General features: G+C 60.6%; 3 protein-coding genes across 5 annotated transcripts; 1 reads left to right on the top strand and 2 right to left on the bottom strand.

Moving 5' to 3' along the window:
• Positions 1–208: 208 nt before the first annotated feature.
• TRIM28 (tripartite motif containing 28) lies at positions 209–6,532 on the top strand. 2 transcript variants are annotated; one of them, XM_055411189.2, is made up of 18 exons: positions 209–863; positions 1,198–1,310; positions 1,527–1,659; positions 2,755–2,796; positions 3,279–3,414; positions 3,492–3,608; positions 3,693–3,807; positions 3,966–4,112; positions 4,216–4,330; positions 4,405–4,511; positions 4,600–4,636; positions 4,718–4,763; positions 4,846–5,095; positions 5,177–5,496; positions 5,574–5,697; positions 5,780–5,866; positions 5,945–6,082; positions 6,179–6,532. In XM_055411189.2, exons 1-18 carry the CDS (start codon positions 512–514, stop codon positions 6,353–6,355), a joined length of 2,556 nt encoding a protein of 851 aa, XP_055267164.1. In that variant the 5' UTR covers positions 209–511; the 3' UTR covers positions 6,356–6,532. The 2 variants fall into 2 exon arrangements, with proteins under 2 accessions (XP_055267164.1, XP_055267165.1); XM_055411190.2 differs by lacking the exon at positions 2,755–2,796.
• A 555-nt stretch (positions 6,533–7,087) lies between these two features.
• Positions 7,088–9,850, bottom strand: CHMP2A (charged multivesicular body protein 2A). Of its 2 annotated transcripts, none has more exons than XM_055411248.2 (6): positions 9,695–9,850; positions 8,786–9,033; positions 7,760–7,939; positions 7,549–7,679; positions 7,406–7,467; positions 7,088–7,295 (listed from the first exon to the last, which is right to left on the bottom strand). In XM_055411248.2, exons 2-6 carry the CDS (start codon positions 8,951–8,953, stop codon positions 7,168–7,170), a joined length of 669 nt encoding a protein of 222 aa, XP_055267223.1. In that variant the 5' UTR covers positions 8,954–9,033; positions 9,695–9,850; the 3' UTR covers positions 7,088–7,167. The 2 variants fall into 2 exon arrangements, with proteins under 2 accessions (XP_055267223.1, XP_055267225.1); XM_055411250.2 differs by having other exon boundaries at positions 8,786–8,999; positions 9,695–9,847.
• Positions 9,851–10,464: 614 nt separating this feature from the next.
• On the bottom strand, positions 10,465–13,328 carry UBE2M (ubiquitin conjugating enzyme E2 M). The gene is made up of 6 exons (XM_055411255.2): positions 13,081–13,328; positions 11,837–11,931; positions 11,676–11,714; positions 11,460–11,563; positions 11,086–11,149; positions 10,465–10,987 (listed from the first exon to the last, which is right to left on the bottom strand). The coding sequence occupies exons 1-6, from the start codon at positions 13,187–13,189 to the stop codon at positions 10,847–10,849; spliced, it is 552 nt and encodes a 183-aa protein (XP_055267230.1). The 5' UTR covers positions 13,190–13,328; the 3' UTR covers positions 10,465–10,846.
• Between the last annotated feature and the right edge of the window lie 956 nt (positions 13,329–14,284).

The raw sequence follows: 14,284 nt of genomic DNA, 5'->3' as shown, positions 1-14,284 counted from the left end.
GCCCGGCCGGCGGGTCAGGCTGCGGCGGCGGAGACGCAGATGCCCGGCCCCTGCTTCAGGAGAGGCGCTGTGAGGGGTGCGGCGGGGGTGGGAAGGGCCCGCGGCCGCGCGTGCGTACTCGCAGTCTCGCGCGCCCCGGCCCCGCCTCTGGCCCCGAGGCGCCCAACGCGCGTGCGCGACGGCGTCGGCGCCAGTTATTTCTGTCCCGCCCCCGGACAGTGGCTCTTTCTGCGAGCGGGCGCTCTGGCGAGCGGTTGTGCGCGTGCCGTGTGGCGCTGATCTGAGCAGCCGCTGAGGAGGCGGCGCAGGCGGAAGCGGCGGCGGGAGAGTGGGCAGCGGCCGGGTGAGCTTCGGCAGCGCCCCGCGCGCAGCGGGCGGAGCCCCAGGCTTCGCCTGGCGGCGCTAGGCCTCGCGGCTGCAGCGGCCCAGCCGTTGGCTGCGAGCGCGTCTGCGCCTGCGTGGCGGGCCCCGCGCCCCTCCTCCCTTCTTCGGCGCCCCCGGCGGCGTGTGAATGGCGGCTTCGGCGGCGGCGGCCTCGGCGGCGGCGGCGGCGGCCGCCTCCGGCAGCCCGGGCCCGAGTGAGGGCTCGGCGGGCGCCGAGAAGCGCGCCGCCGCCTCCTCGGCCGCGGGCTCTGCATCGGCCTCGGCGGCGGCGTCCGCCTCGGCATCGTCACCCGCGGGGGGCGGCGGGGAGGCGCTGGAGCTGTTGGAGCACTGCGGCGTGTGTCGGGAGCGCCTGCGGCCGGAGAGGGAACCGCGCCTGCTACCTTGCCTGCACTCGGCCTGCAGCGCCTGCCTCGGGCCCCCGGCTCCTGCAGCCGCCAACAGCTCGGGGGATGGAGGTGCAGCGGGCGACGGTTCTGGTGAGTGCGGTCGGATCGGGGCCGGCCCCTCCCCCGCCCTGTAGCCAAGGTTCGGAGGAGGCTCGGGTATTGGGGGTCGGTCCCCAGCGTGACAATGGCAGGGGTCACCTGGGTGAGAGGGTCGGGACCGGACAGTGGCCGAAACTTGGGTGTGAGCTGTGGGTCTCGTACTCGGATGGGGCGACTGTTTCAAGTTAGCCCAAAGAAGGGTTTGATTGCTTCTCTCGGAGCGGAGGGTTGGCCTAGCATGGAGTGGAAGCTGGCCCTTGTGGAGGATGGGATCGCAGTCTGGATGTGAAAATGTGGTGATCTTGTTTTGCCCTGTTCTCCGCAGTGGTGGACTGTCCAGTATGTAAGCAGCAGTGTTTCTCCAAAGATATCGTGGAGAATTATTTCATGCGAGACTGTGGCGGTAAGGCCGCCACGGATTCCCAGGATGCAAATCAGGTATGTGTTGCCCAAGCAATCCCTGGAACAGGCCTCTGGACGTGGGTTGGAGTCTGCAGCGCAGAGCATAGTACCAGTTCCAGGCTTTACTACAACTTTAGCAGGTTGTCTAGGCTAAGTAAAGGCGTCATCTTACCAGGTTGTATGTATTTTCTGGGTCTGAATGCAGATGTGTCTGGTGGTGCTGTCTCTTCTGACTCTGCCTTTGCTCAGCAGTGCTGCACTAGCTGTGAGGATAATGCCCCAGCCACCAGTTATTGTGTGGAGTGCTCTGAGCCGCTCTGTGAGACGTGTGTGGAGGCGCATCAGCGGGTGAAGTACACCAAGGACCACACCGTGCGCTCCACCGGTATGCAACACGGAGGGGGCTGCCTTGATTCTTCCCCTACATGTTTTCTCTAGCTGCTTTTGATGCTGGTTGGAGATGGCGGTGGAGTGTCAGGGAATTTCTGAGGGGGTACCAATTGAAAGGCCTGAGGGCAGAATTCAAAAAGGGGGAGGTTGGTGCTCTGGTGGGTTGCCTCTGCTCATCTGGATAGAAGGGGAAAAGCCAGAGGCAGGGAGTGTGTGGAGTGCACAGGGGATCTCATGGTGCAGTAGAGGGTGAATCGCGGCTTTGAGGAAGCATTTCAGGGACTCGCCCTCCAGAGGTGGAGGGATCGCATGTACAGATAGGGAAGTGCAGACTGTTGGGGAATGGTGTGAGGGATCTCCTAGGCCTGAGATGCCCTGCAATGTGGTTTAAGGCTCCATAGGAAAAGTGAGGTCTTTGGGCCTTGTGTCCTCATAAGCCATGAGCGTCCTCAGACTGGCAGTGACCAGTGAGTGCTCTTATTGTTAGATCACAGATGTTTCAAAGTCTAGGTACCTTCAGAGTTTTCTGTGAACGTGGTGGCAGTTATTCGGAGAGGGGCTTGGGCTTGGTTTTTCGTCCAGAACTCCCCGTGAATGGTGTTTCGGTAGTCATGCTGTGGCTCCTGCAGTCCAGAGGACAGTTTTGATGGGAAAATCCAGATGGAGGTCGTTGCTGTGAGTCATGAGGAGCCAGGAGGGAAGGGCAGGGGTCTCCAAGGGGGTCCTGGGTTCTAAGCAAAGATCAGGGTGCAGGAGGGGGCTGTATTGGGGGGACTAAGATGTGCCTTATCTGTATCTCGATGATTTTGTGTCTCAGGCTGGGTCAGTGTAGCATTGAGACGTGATAGGGGAGGAAGGGGCTGGCTGTTCCCAAGCAGTTACCTAATTGCAGCAGATTCTGGGAAGCGGTGGGGGTCACTGGTGTATTAGTCTTTGGGGGGTTTTGCTTTGAATACTTAAGACCCTTTTCCCTGTGTGGGGGCCTGACCCCTCTCTGAGGGTCCTGGTCTGACATCAACTTTGTCCAGCCTGAGAAGGCTTTGCAAGGCTCCTCGTGGGTTGTTAAGATGGTGTGGTCTCCTTTTACCAGAGAAGAGAGAAGAGGTCTCCAGGCGTGTCTCAGGAGGAAAAGGTACCTGATATGTCTTTAGGTCCTCGTTTGCTTTCTGTCTGAGCCAGAAAGCTCTTGCGTGTGTCCGGATGCCATGGTTTCCAGAGTCCCCTTCCCTGCAAAACAGAGTCTTTTGAGTGGAGGAGAAAGGGAGCCCAGCAGTGGGGGCTGCAGAGGCGGGGGAGCTCTCTTGAGTGTCCTCTTGGAGGAGTTTTCAGTAGAGGGAGCAGTGGGGTGGTTGTCAGAGGCCATTGTCCTTACACTTTAAGTTGTCACTCCTAGAAGCTGAAAGAAGGGGAGTGCGGATCTCTTGGTCAAGATTAGGGCAGAGGGAGTTCAGAGAAAGGATTTGGGCCCTTCCCTGTCCACTGCTGTAGGCCCTCTGCGTATTTTAGCAGCTAAGCCAGGGCTGCAGGACAGACACGATGTGAGGCCCCAGTCTCTCTGCTCCTTGAGTTGAGGTGGTGAGGACCAGCTCCTGCTTCATAGGCCCCATTCCTCAGGGCCGGCCAAGTCGAGGGACGGTGAGCGCACTGTGTATTGCAATGTGCACAAGCATGAGCCCCTTGTGTTGTTCTGCGAGAGCTGCGACACCCTCACCTGCCGGGATTGCCAGCTCAACGCCCACAAAGACCACCAGTGAGTCCTGAGGCATAGTGGGTGGGTGCTGCCCATTCCCATGCTGGGCGCCTGAGCCCACCTCTGTCCACTCTCAGGTACCAGTTCCTGGAGGATGCAGTGAGAAACCAGCGCAAGCTCCTGGCCTCATTGGTGAAGCGCCTCGGGGACAAGCATGCGACACTGCAGAAGAACACCAAGGAGGTTCGCAGCTCGTAAGTGTGGAGGCCAGTGTGATGGGGGAGGTCCTGGGGTGAGCACCTGCCTGACTGGCCCTGATCTCACCCTCTGCCCCCCAGGATCCGCCAGGTGTCCGACGTACAGAAGCGCGTGCAAGTGGACGTTAAGATGGCCATTCTGCAGATCATGAAGGAACTGAACAAGCGGGGCCGTGTGCTGGTCAACGACGCCCAGGTACCTCCTGTGTGGTACTTGTCTGCAGACAGCTTGCCCTAGCTCTGATAGCAGTGTCATGGGGCTTTGGCTCCCTCTGCTGGCCGCTGATGCCATCCTTGGCGGGGAGGGGTTCTAGTGCTGTTTCCTCCCTGCTCTCTCCTGCTCTCCACCTGCAGAAGGTAACCGAGGGGCAGCAGGAGCGCCTGGAACGGCAGCACTGGACCATGACCAAGATCCAGAAGCACCAGGAACATATCTTGCGCTTTGCCTCGTGGGCTCTGGAGAGTGACAACAACACGGCTTTGCTGCTCTCCAAGAAGCTGGTGTGTGCTGGTGGGCACGCAGGCGGTGGGTTCCCGGTCAGTACCTCCCAAGGCCCTGGAGCGCTGTCCTCTGCCTCTGTGCTCACGTACTACCCTCCCCCAGATCTACTTCCAGCTGCACCGGGCCCTTAAGATGATTGTGGACCCTGTGGAGCCCCACGGCGAGATGAAATTTCAGTGGGACCTCAATGCCTGGACCAAGAGTGCAGAGGCCTTTGGTGGGTGTTGGTCTTTCACTAAAGCTTGCTCTCCCAGGCACTGTGCCTTAAGCTGTTTTACTTTCTTACTGCAGGCAAGATTGTGGCAGAGCGTCCTGGCACCAACTCCACAGGCCCGGCACCCATGGCCCCTCCTCGGGCTCCGGGGCCTTTGAGCAAGCAGGGCTCTGGCAGCAGCCAGGTGAGCAGGGGAGAGGGCTGTGGGGGAGGAGAGGGGCCCGAGGACCCTGGGGGGCCGGCCTGCTGAGGTTCTCTTGCTTTTCCTATAGCCTGCGGAGGTGCAGGAAGGCTACGGCTTCGGATCAGGTGAGTGGTTTCTGCCTGGTAGGTGGGAGAAGTCCAATGTCCTAGGTTCATCCAACGTGTCTTTTTCTGTGTCCTGAGCAGATGACCCTTACTCGAGTGCTGAGCCCCATGTGTCGGGGGTGAAGCGGTGAGTGTGACTATCCTTTGGTGCATGTAGGGACAGGGTGGTCATGGGGACAGGGGTGCTCAATGCCAAGCCACACCCACAGGCCCCGCTCAGGTGACGGTGAGGTGAGTGGCCTCATGCGCAAGGTGCCACGGGTGAGCCTCGAACGCCTGGACTTGGATCTCACGGCTGACAGCCAGCCACCAGTCTTCAAGGTCTTCCCAGGCAGCACCACTGAGGATTACAACCTCATCGTCATCGAGCGAGGCGCTGCTGCTGCTGCTGGCCAGCCTGGGACTGCGCCCTCGGGGGTCCCTGGGGCCCCTCCTCTGCCTGGAATGGCCATTGTCAAGGTGAGCCTGCTCCAGGTTACTGTGGCTGGGGTCTGCTGTCCTGGCCAACATCCTGCTAAACCACCCCTCGCCTCCTTGTAGGAGGAAGAAACAGAGGCTGCCATTGGAGCTCCGCCTGCTGCCACGGAGGGCCCAGAGACCAAGCCTGTGTTGATGGCCCTGGGGGAGGGCCCTGGTGTGGAGGGTCCTCGCCTGGCTTCACCCAGTGGCAGCACCAGCTCAGGTCTGGAGGTGGTGGCTCCAGAGGGCACCTCAGCCCCAGCTGGTGGCCCAGGTTCCCTGGATGACAGTGCCACCATCTGCCGTGTCTGCCAGAAGCCAGGTGACCTGGTCATGTGCAACCAGTGCGAATTCTGCTTCCACCTGGACTGCCACCTGCCTGCCCTGCAGGATGTGCCAGGGTGCGAGGCTGTGGAGTCTGCAGGGTGGAGGGCTGGGCTGGGTCCCGTGCAGCCCCTCACCTCTCCGTTTCCTCCAGGGAGGAGTGGAGCTGCTCTCTCTGCCACGTGCTGCCTGACCTGAAGGAGGAGGATGGCAGCCTGAACCTGGATGGCGGGGATAGTACCGGAGTGGTGGCCAAGCTCTCACCAGCCAACCAGCAGGTCGGGGCGGGGGACCCATATGCTGGGTTTTCCTGCAGCCCCCAACTCTCCTCTGACTCTGATGATCGTGTGTTGTCTGCAGAAGTGTGAGCGTGTCCTGCTGGCCCTCTTTTGCCACGAGCCCTGCCGGCCTCTGCACCAGCTGGCTACTGACTCCACCTTCTCCCTGGTGAGTTCTGGGACTTAGGAGGGTGGGAGGTGCAAGGGCTCTTCGGCCTCACCTCCAGCCTGTGGCCTCTGCCTGCAGGATCAGCCTGGTGGCACCCTGGACTTGACCCTTATCCGAGCCCGCCTCCAGGAGAAGCTGTCACCACCCTACAGCTCCCCCCAGGAGTTTGCCCAGGATGTGGGCCGCATGTTCAAGCAATTCAACAAGCTGACCGAGGTGAGCCTGTGGGGATGGGGGTGAGTTGGAGGAGGGGAGATTGGGGGGCAGAGAGAGGGCAGAGCTAGGACCCATCCATTGTAATCTGCCTGGCAGGACAAGGCCGACGTGCAGTCCATCATTGGCCTGCAGCGCTTCTTTGAGACCCGCATGAATGAGGCCTTCGGGGACACCAAGTTCTCTGCTGTGCTGGTGGAGCCCCCGCCGCTGAGCCTGCCTGGTGCTGGCCTGAGTACCCAGGACCTGTCCAGTGGCCCTGGTGAGGGCCCTTGAGGCTGGGCAGCCCCCGCGAGCTAGCCCAGCCTGGCTCTGTTCTCTGTCCTGTCACTCCTCTCCCATCTCCTTCCTCCTCCCTCCGGTGGCCTGGCTCCCACTCCTTGGTGGCCCATACCCCAGTCCCTTACAATATGGTTTTTACTTCTGTGGATTTAATAAAAACTTCACCAATTACTCAGGCCTTGGTTGGTGGGGACAGTGGTCCTGGGCCTGGTGTCTGCCTGCCATTAGTCCCTCACGGAAGCTCTTGTGCTGAGTGGGGAGGGGCCTGTGTCTCTAGCCATCTGGTGTCTGGGGAGGGTTACGTGATGGGCAGGCAGGCAGGGGGAATCCCCAGGTGCATGCTGCATCCTGGACCGGGGCAGAACATTTCTTATAACCAGATAGGGTATCACAGCGAGCTGGGTGGGCTGAGACTTGCACTGGGCTAATAAAGTTGGGCACTGTATCTGTGGGGATAGGTCTGGTCTCCTGGAATTATACCAAGAGGTCTGGGGGAATCTACTATCTTTGGGGGTGCTAGCCTTGAGGCTGAGGCAGGAGGGGTGCTGGGCCAGTATTTGCAGCTCATCGTCGCCTCCCGAGCCCCGAGGACCTGGTAGGCTTGCCCAGATGAAACCATTCTAGCCCTCTATCCCACACCCTGACTGACTGGCACATTACCAAGCCTCCTGAGTGACTCCTGAACCCAGCCTGTCTCACGTCAGGCCAGTCACACAGGCCCAGAACTAGTGTCCAACCTCTTTTATTACAGAACGTACAATGAAAATGCCGGGCCATCCACTGGCTCCCTGGGGCAGCACAGGAAGTCAGTCCCTTCGAAGGTTCTTGAGCCTCTCCTCCAGGTCTGCGTCTGCGTCCACCAGGGCAGAGGCTGCAGCCTCTGCTTTCTTTCCACTGGCAGCCACACTGAGGGAGCCTCCGGTGGAAGGGAGGTCTGCAGAGAGTGGGGGTTAGGAAGAGCACCCATACAGAAGGGAGTAATGCAGGGAGAAGATGGTGGCTGGGTCACAGGGTTAACACAGGGCCCAAGGTGTAAACACTCACTTGACAGCTCATCTGTCAGGCTTAACCCCAGTTCATCCAGGACCTGGGCTACAACAGCATCACTAGATAAAGACAGAGTGTTCATGAGGATTAGGCGCAGAGGCAGGCATCCCTCCCCACCCTCCCGCCAGCCGTCTCTGAACCTCTCCTCTTCGTCGTCCTCGTCCCCCATGGCGTCATCGATGGCGTCGTTCATCATCTCTTCCTTCATGTCCATGATCTCTGCCTGCCGCTCAAACTCCATCATGATTTTCTGGATCTGGGGCAACTTCAGCTGAAAGGGGGGAGGAGGGAGAGGAGGGTGAGTCTGGGCCCGAGGTCAGCAGGGGTGGGGGGGGATGGGGAGAGGCGAACCTGTCTGTTCATGGTGCCCATGGCTTTGGTGACGCCCTTCATGGCTTGTGCCATTGAGTTGTTAGACTTGAGTGTCTGGATCTTGAGGGACACAGCCTGGATGTTGGCCCGCATCAACACAAACTTTCGGACGTACCGCCTGGTGCGCACCAGGTCTTTTGCCATGATCCGGACCGCGTCCTGAGGAGGGGACAGAGTGCAGGAAGCGAGCCTTGGGAGTGTGCCCACTGAGGCCTTCATGGGCTCCTGGGGACCTGCCCCAGTGGTCACCGCTCCCTCCCACCCCCATGTGTCTCGGGTCACCACTGCACAGACTCCTCCGTAGGCTTCTCACCTCTCTGGTCCAGGAATCCAGAAGAAAAGCGGGGCCCACCCTTCAGGAATCATTTTTCCTCCATGTCTAGTTAAACACCCATTCCTGAATTTTAATCCTGGCCAAAGAAAGAGGATCTCCCCCTCCACCTCACAGGTCATGCTCACCTCAAGAACCAAATCCCGATTTACATACAAACGTATCCAAGCTCAGCTGTGATCTCCTCCCCAAAGCTCCTTGCTTTGCCCATCCCAGGAAATGGCACCTCCTCAAACAAGGTGCTCAAGCCAAAACTCAGCCATCTCTTGCTAGTTGGCCCTCAAGGCAAGTGGATCCCATAGCACCTCTATTGAAGTAACTAGTAACTCAGCCCTCAACTCCCACTGTTGCCTATGATTCTAAGTGGTCTGGCATGGACCACTCTTGAGTTTCCCTGTCACTCCCTCACCGAGCATCTGCTGTTTTGACAAACTTGACACTTGGCTCTTAGCAGGGTGACTCCCTTAATTACTCAAGGCTCTAATGTCAACTTCACAGAGGCAGCAGTTTTGGACTCTGAAACTAAGGAAAGCCCCTTAGTGGAATGAATGGAACCCTTCATTTCATTTCCCTAGAAAACACGTCGGTGTTTTGTCCCATTTGCTGCAGCCCCAGGGTCTGACCAAGTCACGGCACCTGGCCTGGAGTCCCAGCTTGTTCCCAATCAAGCTTACCATCTGGCCCTGCTTGGCCATTTTCTTGATGTCCGCGATGATTTTCTTCTCTTGGGTCTCGAGCTTCTGTCGCTCACGGTCCAGCTCTCGCATGGCCCGGTTCAGGGCGCGCTGGTTCTGCCGCAGCAGCTCCTCTGGTGTCTTGCGCCGCCCAAACAACAGGTCCATGGCCGCAGGAGCCTACCAGTAAGCCTGGGGCTAGCGTGAAACCTGGCTGCAGGGTGGTGTGAGGCACAGCTGGGGTCACACTGTGTATGGGCGGGAACAGAGGAGGACTCACAAAACGGAAAAGGGGGAGCAGGGAGAAAACGAATGAATGGAAAGGCGAAAGAGTGGAGCTCGCAACTTGGGGAGCCCCAGCCACCCCAGCTCCTCTTACTCCACAGTGCCCCTGCGGAGGTTCTGGGCTTCAATCTCCTCCGGACTCTGGGATGAGACCCTAGAATGTCCAATGTACCTAGGCTGGAAATGACCATATGTAGATACAGCAGGGGGGACGGGCGCGGGGAGAGGGGGCTCGGAACCCGGAGCGCCGAGGACAGGCCAGCTGACAGGGTCCCTAACATGAGGAGCTGGAGGCCGCATGTGGGGTCGATGTGGGGTCTCCGAAGCTGACAGCGCGTGGATGGCATTCAGTTTAGGGCGCGGGTCTTAAACGCTGAGGGAATCTGGGTGCGCAGAATAAGGCTGGGGGATGTTGGGGACTCCTGTACAGAGGGCGGGACTTTAGGTGATGGGGTGCCTGTTCACCCAGAAAACTCTTGGGGGGCCTTTCGGGATCTTGCGCACCGAAGGCAAAACAGCATGGGGACCCAGAGGATAAGGGAGGGTCCCAGGGAGGGGCGAGGCCCTCGAACGCCGCCGCCCACGCGCCCACCCAGGACCCGCGCCCCAGTAGGGGCGACTCACCGGAGTTGGTATGGGGACTCGTTTCCGTTTCCGGGTTACGTTCCTCTCGTTCTGAGACCTGGAGCGCCCACCAACAGCAGCCTCTCGGTTCCGTCGCCTTGGCCGTCACCGCCGTTTCCGGATTAAACCACATGACGTCACACGCCCCGCAGGCGCCCAGACTGCTGGGCGGGGACAAGAGCGCGCGCGCGCACGCGCCGAGGAACGTGCCGGCCAGAAGCGCATGCGCAGCAGCTTCCGTCTCGCTGCCGCAAGCTTGGTATTCCGTAGGTTCAAGTCCAGCCTCAGGGAGGGGAGCCCCTGTCCCGTCTTGGCCCCGTGGACTTGGTGCCCTTTCGGGCGCCTTCCTTCCAGCCACCCGGTGGTCCTGCACCCCACCACGTCACCCACTGTAGAGCCCTGCTGATCCGAGGGACCCAGAACTCGCGGTGATGTTTCCGAACCTCAGGTACCCAGTGGCACCAGGCAGTTTTCCTCCTCCGGCAGGAGGGCAGAACAGCAGACGGTGCGGACTTAGCCCCTGTGCCGGCTCACTGGCCGGAAAGCTCACTTGATCCTTCCCCTCCCTTGTCCCAGAGTGGGATTCATCTCACCCTGCCCGAGGCCTGGGGCTGGACAGCACTGCCTCAGGCACCAGGCAGCCTGCTGCCCGAGGCGGGGGGGTCCCCTCATACCACCTGTGAGCACACAACTCCCACTGCTCTTGCTGCAGGAGTTCTGGCAGCCATCACCTGCCCCTCCCACCCCACAAAAGGAAGAGGCGGAGGCCATGCAGTAACATTCCCCTTTAATAGCCTGGTGGGACCTCCAGTGGTGGAGGGGTGGGGTGCCGGGTCCCCAGCCACCCAACCCCCATGGTCACCCACCCACCCCAGAGCCCAGAGTAGGGGGTGGGGCTGGACAGCACCCAGCGGGGGTCTAGACAAACCAATTCATTTCCCATCGCTGAGCGGGTCGGGGGAGGCAGCTCCGACCTTAATCACATGGTGGTTTAAAAAAAAAAAACTAGGAGCGAGTAGCAGGGAGGGGTGGCCGGCCAGGGCATGGGATTCCCCCACCAGCCGCCCCATGTCCCCCCACCTGTGGCCCCCAATAAATATCTGCAGGGGACGCCGGGGCTGGTGGCCCTGGCAGGGTGGGTATGCGCCAGCCCTATTTAAGGCAGCGCTCGAAGTAGGTGGAGCCGATATAGCCACCCCGCATGGAGCGCTGCACATTCTGCTCAAACAGCCTCCGGTTGTTCTGTAGGACCTCGGCGGCTTCCTTGTTCAATGGGTCTTCAGGGTTGGGCTCCTGTGGCCAGTATGGGGGGGGGGGCGGGGACGTCAACAAGCCCAGAAGGCAGAGGGCCAACCTTCCCCAGCCGCCCTCCCACCCCCACCCCTACTCACCAAGAAGAGATACTGCAAGCCATAAATTATGGAGTTTATCGTAAGGACTGGCTTCCAGTCCTCTCTGTGGGCAGAGAGCATCATGATAGGGGCTGGTGAGCGGGCAGCCACTACAGGCCCTGCTGGGACCAGACAGGTCAGGCCCAGGGCATGGGACAGTGCGGTCGGGAAATGCTAGCGGGAGGGTACAGAGAAACACAGGCCAGGGAGAAAGCCAAGGTCAAGCCATGAGGAAAAAAATGCGGAGCTGAAGAGACAGAGGGACACACAGACCACAAGGGGGAGGGAAGGGAAAGAGACTGGTATAGTGCAAGGTCACGGAGGGGGCCTGGCAGGCATGGCTGGGCAGCATAGTGGAGGGCCAGTGCCCTCACCTGAGGATGTTGAGGCAGACGTTGCCCTCGAGGTCAATGTTGGGGTGATAAACCATCGTCTCACACTTCACCTTGGGGGGGTCATGCGGGTAACCCTGGCCCACCTGGCTCCAGGAGAAGAGAGGGCAGGTGGATAGGTGCACAGCAGTGCCTGGCCGGGGCCTTAACTGTTGCTTCCTCAGCCCAGGAAGCCACCCCTACCCACCTGAGACTCACCTTAAAACTGAACACAAACTTCCCGCTCTTGTAGAAGCCCTGTGAAGGAAGAGGAGAGAAGTCAGAACCCCACTCTGCAAGGCCTGACAGGTGAACCAGGTATGCCAACTTGAGGTGGTATCACCTGCCATGCCTGAGAATCCAGTTAAGCATGCCCTCACCTCATCAGGACAGATAACCAGCTTGAAGTTGAGGAGGTCGTCTGGATCTGAGAAACTGATATCACACGTCTTGGGCAGATTCAGCTCGTTTATGTCTGGGTTTTCACAGCAGAAAAGGGAAACAGGCCGGGAAAGGGAGAGATAGGGGGTGCTCAGAGCAGGTGCCAGCAGAGCCTCCATAGCCTCTCCCAGGACCCTGGCTGTGTCCTGGGCAGTGGGCCACATCCCCCACCCTCTCCCTGCTCCTTCTACTCTGCGTCTCCAGGCAGGCTCTTCTGCATCTATGAACACCGCAGATGTGCTTGAACTGCTGGCCCAGGGTAAGCTCCAACTCTTCTGAATCCACAGCCATAAGTCCCCCAACCCAGCTCCTACATGTTCCCACTCCTATGTGCCCCCCAAGAGCCTCTGACTACCCCAAACCCAGCATCCTGACCATGACCTCCGCTTTCTAGAGGAGTCTCTACTTGTCTGCCCAGATGCAAGGATCTTATTCCCCTTCCTCACCCTAAATCACGACCACCCCCAATCCCTGGTCCCTGCTGTCCACACACTCCTCTGCTTGTCATCCTAAACTCAGGATCCCATCTGACCTCCAGATCTGTGAGTTCCCAAGCCTTCTACCCTATACTATTCTGAGCATAAGATTTCCAGCATCTCTAGTAGGATGGTCTAAACCCAATCCTACTCTTATCTCTATAATCCCTGGCACCCAGTATCTCTCCCTCCTCCTGTCACCCCAAACTGACATGTGACTCCCCCAGACCCACGACACCCAGGCCCCAGAACCCACTTCACCAGGCCTGATTCTGATTCCCAGTGACTCTAGCGTTAATACATTAAATCTCCCACCCCGATCCTCAGTCCTCGGCCCCACTTTCCGTCCATATCTCCTTTTTCTGTCGCCCAGGTTCCCGTCTGACCCCCAGACTCTCGAGTTCCCGGTCTCCCCCTTCCGCTGCCACCCTCAGATTCTCGGTCCCTAGTATCAGACACCTAGCTTTCCGAATACGCTCCGTGCCCCCTGCTCGGTCCCCCTACCTCCGACCACTTTGGTGATTATATTACTCCACCCCTGGCCCCTCGGCCCTCAGACCCTGGTCTCTGATCCCCACATCCGCGGCCTCCCCGTTTCTGACACCTTTGACCCCTGGCAGCAGCATTACTTCACACCTGACTCCCGTATTACCTCGAGCCAGGCTCTGACCTCCGACCTTCACTCCCAATCCCCCGACTCCCCTTACCCTTCTGGATCCGCAGCTGCGCCGCCGACGCCTTCTTGCTGCTGCCCTTGGTGCCGCCCGCCGACTCCTCCTCCTTCTTCTGCTGCTTCAGCGAGAACAGCTTGATCATCCTGCCGCCGCCGCCGCTGCCGCCGCTGCGGGGCCCGGGACCCCGGCCACCCGGCCCCCCGCCGCCGCCCGCGCCGCCTCCGCCACTCGGACCCGCCGCCGCGGCCTCTTCGGCTGCTGCCGCCGCCCGCCGGGCCTGCCGCGCTGCTCCGCGCCCACCGCGCGGCCCGCGTCGGCTCCCGTAGTCGGCTCCGGCCTGGCCCGGCGCCTCGGGCCCGCTCGGCGGCGTTCGGGACCGCTCGGCTGTTCTCGGGCTCACTCGGCCCCGCCCCCACCCGCCGCTCCCTCCTCTCGGCCGTCCGCTCCGGCGTCCTCAGGCTCGGCTGCGGACGCAGGGTCCTCAGGCCGTGTCCCTGGGCCTGGTCACTCGCTCTCTTTGCGAGGGCTCCGCGGCTCGAGGCGGAAGGGAGAGGCAGGGGCTGCGGTGGCCGAGTACTAGACAGGAGGGCCGGCTTCCGTGGCAGCAGCGGCTTCGGCGCGGAGGTCCGCAACGGCCTCGGGCGCCCCACCGCTTCGGCTATTTCCGTCGCCTGCCCGCTTCGGCTCTTCCCGCCCGGCCTGCGCTGTGCGCTTGCGCAGCCGCCACCTCCGCCCCACGTTGCTCCGCGCTGGGACTTGGGGATCGGGCCCCTTCGGCTTGGCTCGGGTATTTCCGTCCGTGCAGGCCGGGCCGGTCATTTCCGGGGACCCTCGCGAGTCGAGGGAGGAGGGGGTGGCGGTGTCGCCGCCATATTTAAGTGGGGCAGATGTGGGCCGCCTCATTTGCGGGCCGCCGTGCCCACTCGCAGTCCTGCGGACGGCGGCGTAGGCGGGCCAAACGGGGGGCTTGTCCCCAGGGGCCACAGACCGAGGCAGGGTTAGGGTCAGAGCCTGAGCAAGGCCAGGAGCGTGGCCTAGAGTGCGTGACCCAGAACTTTCGGTGTCCCATCTCAGGTCCAGAGAACCCGCTCGCAGAGAGTCTGGTTGAGGTAACTAACAAATAAAACGTGTATTGTGTCAGAGGATAATATAACACTGTGGAGGTTTACACGGGCTCATACACTTGGCAGCAGCCCTCCGCGCGTGTCTGGAGTTCCCCCGGAGGCGACCTCCGGCC

The sequence above is a fragment of the Moschus berezovskii genome, chromosome 22, assembly GCF_049115385.1.
Source record: "Moschus berezovskii isolate FMDL1 chromosome 22, NW_MosBer_1.0, whole genome shotgun sequence".
NCBI classification, from domain to species: Eukaryota; Metazoa; Chordata; class Mammalia; order Artiodactyla; family Moschidae; genus Moschus; species Moschus berezovskii.
This window is presented reverse-complemented; position numbering and strand designations above follow the sequence as displayed.

Excerpts from the sequence above, each read along its gene's own strand:
- CHMP2A (XM_055411248.2), bottom strand. The coding sequence starts at position 8,953 with ATGGACCTGTTGTTTGGGCGGCGCAAGACACCAGAGGAGCTGCTGCGG. Across the intron at positions 7,680-7,759 it reads TGGGCACCATGAACAGACAG|CTGAAGTTGCCCCAGATCCA; the intron begins GTTCGCCTCTCC and ends CCCCCCTTTCAG. Across the intron at positions 7,296-7,405 it reads CCTGACAGATGAGCTGTCAA|ACCTCCCTTCCACCGGAGGC; the intron begins GTGAGTGTTTAC and ends CACTCTCTGCAG.
- UBE2M (XM_055411255.2), bottom strand. The coding sequence starts at position 13,189 with ATGATCAAGCTGTTCTCGCTGAAGCAGCAGAAGAAGGAGGAGGAGTCG. Across the intron at positions 11,564-11,675 it reads AGTTTGTGTTCAGTTTTAAG|GTGGGCCAGGGTTACCCGCA; the intron begins GTGAGTCTCAGG and ends TCCTGGAGCCAG. Across the intron at positions 11,150-11,459 it reads GTCTGCCTCAACATCCTCAG|AGAGGACTGGAAGCCAGTCC; the intron begins GTGAGGGCACTG and ends CTCTGCCCACAG.
- TRIM28 (XM_055411189.2), top strand. The coding sequence starts at position 512 with ATGGCGGCTTCGGCGGCGGCGGCCTCGGCGGCGGCGGCGGCGGCCGCC. Across the intron at positions 1,311-1,526 it reads ATTCCCAGGATGCAAATCAG|TGCTGCACTAGCTGTGAGGA; the intron begins GTATGTGTTGCC and ends TTTGCTCAGCAG. Across the intron at positions 4,512-4,599 it reads AGGGCTCTGGCAGCAGCCAG|CCTGCGGAGGTGCAGGAAGG; the intron begins GTGAGCAGGGGA and ends CTTTTCCTATAG.